The sequence below is a fragment of the Pterocles gutturalis genome, unplaced genomic scaffold (assembly GCF_000699245.1).
Source record: "Pterocles gutturalis isolate BGI_N339 unplaced genomic scaffold, ASM69924v1 scaffold47034, whole genome shotgun sequence".
Lineage (NCBI taxonomy): Eukaryota > Metazoa > Chordata > Aves > Pterocliformes > Pteroclidae > Pterocles > Pterocles gutturalis.
Window position 1 is genome coordinate 6131 of NW_010134907.1, and position 5716 is coordinate 11846.

The 5716-nt window shown below is 37.1% G+C and overlaps 1 protein-coding gene across 1 annotated transcript in view; it reads left to right on the forward strand.

The window, feature by feature from the left end:
* The window catches only part of LOC104467807 (hemicentin-1-like), a gene marked incomplete at both ends in the record, with an annotated part of 10468 nt that extends 5812 nt beyond the window's left edge, over nucleotides 1–4656 (forward strand). Inside the window, 7 exons of the mRNA XM_010081722.1 lie at nucleotides 321–504; nucleotides 665–762; nucleotides 1159–1437; nucleotides 2020–2210; nucleotides 3351–3432; nucleotides 4206–4342; nucleotides 4578–4656. Of these exons, the coding sequence (XP_010080024.1) occupies nucleotides 321–504; nucleotides 665–762; nucleotides 1159–1437; nucleotides 2020–2210; nucleotides 3351–3432; nucleotides 4206–4342; nucleotides 4578–4656 (1050 nt within the window). The remainder of the gene's footprint in view (nucleotides 1–320; nucleotides 505–664; nucleotides 763–1158; nucleotides 1438–2019; nucleotides 2211–3350; nucleotides 3433–4205; nucleotides 4343–4577) is intronic.
* Nucleotides 4657–5716: the final 1060 nt, after the last annotated feature.

Genomic DNA, 5716 nt, shown 5'->3' on the forward strand with positions numbered 1-5716 from the left:
CATCCCCTCTGAGGCTTGACCACTTGTCATTCTCTCCCCATGAGCTTTGGGCTCTGAGCCCCCTCTTGTTTGCCACAGCCTGACAAATCAAAGAGAGAATTCTACTATCATTCTAAAGTGCATCTGATTTTAAATATGTAAATGGGTATTTATTAGTGTTCAGTGTTATTGTTAGAGGATTTACTGTTTGAAAAAATGGGGATCTTCTCACGGAATTGCCTATGAGGCATTAGGTGCAGGGTTTCCTGCAAGGTAACACATGTCGAATGATTATAAGAGCCAGTTTTAATATCTTCCTTTTCAACATTTACAAAATGTAGTTCCTCCAACAATAGCCCATAATAAAGATGAACCAGAGGACCTCACTGCCCTTCTGGACACCTCCCTAAATATTGAATGTACTGCTACTGGAACCCCACCACCACAGATAAACTGGCTAAAGAATGGCCTTCCTCTGTCTGTCTCCTCCCAAATCAGGTTGCTGTCAGCTGGGCAAATTCTCAGGTTGGTTTTCATCTATTTTAACTAGCTGAGTTTTCTGTTCTCTTTTACTATATCAACATAATTCTGCTAGTATTTTTGGAATGAAGAATAAAATTTGATCCAGACCATGCCATAATAAAGATAATTTATTACAGCTTGCTTAAAACTGTTCTCTCTTTAGACTTGCCCGAGTGCAGATACCTGATACTGGTGTGTACACTTGTATAGCATCTAACAGGGCTGGAGTGGACAACAAACATTACAACCTTCAAGTTCTTGGTGAGTTTTTCTGAAATGATTTATGTAAAGAATCTTATTTCTTAATTTCTTGAACCTAATATTCAGTTTTCTTTCTCACAGACACAAAGTTGCAGACAGCCACAAGTATATCTTACGTAGCTAATCATCAGGGAAACATTAACTTTTCAACGTGGTTTTTTTTCAATGGAAAGTATTTTAACCTTAGAAGAGTCCTTATTTGAATTGGCACCCAGAATGTGTCACAGGTTTTTTTAGAAAGAATAATAATATATAATTTCTAAGTGAATTTTAACACATGTTAAACATGAATGTAAGTGGGAAAATGCAGAAGGATAGCTGCATTCTAACTTTTTTATATTCAGAATTAACATCTGGGTTGTATTCTGTATTAATCAGATCTTTGTTTCTCGGCAGTGCCACCAAGCTTGGATAACGCAGGAGGAACAGAGGATGTGACTGTAGTAAAAGGCAGTTCAGCTTTGATGAAGTGTCTTACTGATGGCACTCCTGCCCCTACGATGTCCTGGTTTAAGAATGAACATCCTTTAAGCCTTGGAGCTCACCTGACATCAAGTAACCAAGGGATGGTCCTTCACTTGGTGAAAGCAGAGATTGGTGACACAGGCAAATACACTTGTGTAGCCTCCAACGAAGCTGGAGATATCAGCAAGCACTTTTCCCTAAAAGTGCTGGGTAAGTGTTAACCTTTCAGGTGAACAAAATGCAAGCAGTAAATGAGTATCTATTCAGGACAACAATTAAAAAAATCTCTAGGGATAAAGAGCATTTTCAAGAAATATTTATTGTGATAAATAAGAGAAATAAGGAAATGGAAGATACCTAAAGATGTGTGAATGTGTAATATAGTATATATTTTTTCCTAACTTTTCAGGAGTCCTGAAATATGATATAATTAATAGTAAACTAATTTACAAAGTAATTGGGTTTAAGTAAATAACATTGGTTGGTAGAAATTCAGCTTGACAGGATGATGGCACAGCTGAAGGTATAGCTAAAGGGCTAATAAAAATCTTCAGTGATATTATATATTTTACCTGGGATTATGAAAACATTTTCTAACTAATAATTCCAACTCATAAAAAATGCAAATTAATAGAGGCAGACAGAAATTACATGAGATACTCTGTGAGTTCATTACATGGTCAGAAATAATACTAATTAGACTAATTCTACCAGCTCTAACCACAAGGCTGTGTAGCAGGTTTTATAGGCTTTCTGAGTCAATAAAGAACTTGAATGTTTTTCATTCCACAGAGCCGCCTCACATCAATGGCTCAGAGCAACCAGAAGAGCTCTCTGTCATCGTTAACAACCCTCTTGAGCTTCTCTGCATCTCTTCTGGCATTCCAGTCCCCAAAATCTCATGGATGAAGGATGGCCGCCCGCTTTTGCAGAATAATAATGTTCACGTCCTAAGAGATGTCCTTCGAATAACCAGCGCTCAGGTAGAGTATTTGTTTCAAAATAGACTCAGTTTTGCAGACCCTAGAGGAGTGTGCAGAACTGCCTGCTCATAGAACCATCCTAAGAGATGTCCTAAAAAGCCTCTATAAAAGCATCCACCGGCATTTGCAGTTGCAGAAGGTATTTTCCCATACTGAACAAGCTCTGGTATTGGCGGTGGAGAGTACCCAAGCACTTCTGCCTCTTATGAGCGTTATTACTTCAAACTCATTTCAGAGTTCTGTCATTTCTTTATTTGTACTTCTTGATATAAAGCAGAACAATCAATGCTAGGGTCTCCTGTCTTTTTCTGGGTTTATTTCTGGGTTTAGTCTGCATCTGTAATCTGTTCTTGTTCATTTCCTGCCTAATTGACTCTTTTTACTATCCCTTGCTTTTCTTCTTTTGAATTTTATCAAAAAACCTTTCTTCTTTTTCCATGAGCTCAGATTTTCCTAATACTTTTTTGCTTCTCACATGTATAAGCCATAGATTACGGAGAAAAGCTGCATTTGCAGTCTTCCGTGTATAAGTTAAGAAAAAATAAATAAAGACAACACAAAGACTTTCAGGATAATTTAGTCAAAAAAAGAGTCCAGGGAAAAATAACTTTCACAAACCTACATCAATAAACTAAGTCTGTGTTCAGTTATGGACAGCCAGACTGAAGCGGGACAGGGCTCGGGTCTGCTTGTCTGGTTTGTAAAGCAAATGCTATTTGTCTTTACAATGAGGAGTGTACAGGAAGGAGAAAGAATAAAGGTATTAATGAGTATGAGTGCACAAAGAGAGTTTCTTCGTACGCACGCCCTTGCTTAGATGGATACCTATAGTTAGTTCCATCTTTACTCATTACCTGTTGCAAAAAGCATCACAAAGAGAAGGGTCTTTGCTGGAGATAAGTTTCCCAGAGAGATTTTATGGGGTCTTGCAATTCCTAAGCCATCTCTGTACAATCCCACCGTGGTAAAATAAAGGAGTTTTCAAGAACTCTATTACTTTATTTTCAAGCATTCCTTATCTATTGTGTTTACCTTGAAGTGCTGCCTGTTACATGTTATTGTCAATGTTTGTATTTTACAGTTTTTCTGAACTGCTCCCATATTCTGAGGTTTCTGCTGAAGTTGTTCATGTGTTTCTAGGTGGAGGACACAGGCAGATACACGTGTTTGGCATCTAGCCCAGCAGGAGATGATGATAAGGAATATTTAGTAAGAGTGCATGGTAAGTTTAATTTAGGAAAAAATAAAATTATTCCTTCAAATTGTAAACCACTAAGGTATGTATCAGTACCTTATTTAACAAGTCACATATTACTAAAGAAGAAATATTATGTGTTTTGTGAAAGTGATATTACACCCTATGATCATAATTAACATTTCTGAATAACGGTAACTATTCTGAACATGATACGCAATTAAAAGGGAAAGTTCCACCTGATGCGACTGATGTCTGTTGGAATTCCAAGTCTTGTATTTTGAATATCTAGAAGCTTATGGATATCAGTATTCAGTTGGATTGAGTTTATTGTGCTTGCTGAAAAAGGATGTGAAGTATACTGGTATCTATGATCATCTTAGTTTTTGAGCAGAAAAAGGTCAGAAATGTATTTAGAAATGAATATATAAAATGCAGTGAGAGTAAAGGAAGTATAGATGTGACTTCTGCAGTTCTACGATATGCCTCGCATTTCTTCTTGAAGATTATAGCCCCCATGTTTATTGATGAACAATTTATGGAACTTTGGTGATCTCTGCTCTGTCTGGCTTAAATGCTGGTACTCTCACTGAGAATAGACTCTAATTTCTGTCACAGTAGTTTCCAGTGTGTGACTTAAGAAACAAGTTCACCAGTACAAATGTGATATATTTAACGTGGGTATACTGTAGCTTTGCATTTATTTTAAACTTGAGACATAAATTGGAAATTTTCAATAAATAATTTTAATTGTAGCTCATATGTGTTATGCTTATTTTTTTTCTTAATTTTTCTAACAGTTCCTCCTAACATTGCTGGTACCAGCGGTCCACAAGACCTCACTGTGTTGCAGAACAGACAAGTTATACTGGAATGCAAATCTGATGCTGTGCCACCTCCAACAATCTCGTGGCTTAAAAATGGAGAACTTCTAGAGGTATAGTGGTTACATTATCTCTACTAGTCTCTTGCTCCCTTTATTTTTTACACACGATGCTTGAGGTTTCTTATTCTGCTCACTTGCCCCTTCAGTGCAGTCCAGGTTATGGTGCCTTGAACTCAAGAGAAGCTGAGTAGCCCCAGTACAAATCCAGTTAGTCCTAAATGAGTACCTGAAGCTAGCAAGCATGTGAAGTGGCCATCCCGCTGTTACTTGTTCTTTTTTCCTTTAGGGGGATCCCTTGCTCCTCCTGCATCCTCTGAACAATGCTAGAAGCCTTCGGTATACTCCTGAATGGCTTCCCAGGAAAGGTAGCTGAGAAAAGACTACACTATATGTTTCCTTTGGGTATATTATGCATCCTCATATTCTAGTAGCATTTAGGAAGGAATTAAAATCCTTAATGTTGGAAAAAAAAGAAAAGAAAATGGGTTGCTAATCACCACGGTTTGGTATCAAATGCATCTTTTCACTCTGAATTCCATGTAGTGTCATGTTAAGGCATCGAGTCTTTGCTGGTTGAGAGACAATTAGCAAGATGAGGGTGGTTTGTATGGAAAAAATTTTTTACTTCCCATCCTCTTCCTTGGGATCACTCGGAAACCAGGTGCTTTCCAACTGAACTATTTAAGTTCAGTTATTAATTGAACTTTATTAATTTATAGTTTCCCCTCAATTGATCTTTATTCCATAATAAAGAGGAAACAAATTCAGCTTATGAATTACCCGTAATGGTAATCCATCAGTAGTCTTCACCTGAAGTTCTGCTTCTTTGCTTTCCTTCTGACACGCCATTCCTCACCCTCTTTATTGTAAATTTAGAAGAACGAAATATTAGAGGAAGAAATAAGGTGGGCAATTATGTGGTGCTAGGGAGTGTTAGGTTGAATATAGCACAAAAACTAGCTAGAAACAAGTTTAACAGAATCACTCTTCTTCCGAATCATTTATTCTTTAATTGGGTAGTGTTGTGTTTTTTTTTTTATGAAAGCAAGGTTGAACAGGGCTTGGAAGTTAAGTATGTGAATACTTTTTGCCTTAGTCTCCCTTGGAAAGCTTGTGTTTTAAAGGCAGTACTTAACGAAAATAAACCATGAAAAGAAGCCACTGTTGCAAATATTCACCAGAAGACAAAGGAATAGAGGAACACTTTGATAGACATATGTACTCAGGTGATAACTGGAGAATTAACTTTGTCTCCTCTTACCTCATAAATTCATGTCAGTATGTGAGGGCTGAGGCATCTTGGTCAATTCCCTGCCTTTTAATTTATACGAGAGTAGGGAATTTCAATCTCTAGAGTTAGCTCTCCTCCAGTACTGAATTTAAGTTATGAATTTATAGAATCATTAATGTTGGAAAAAGACCTCA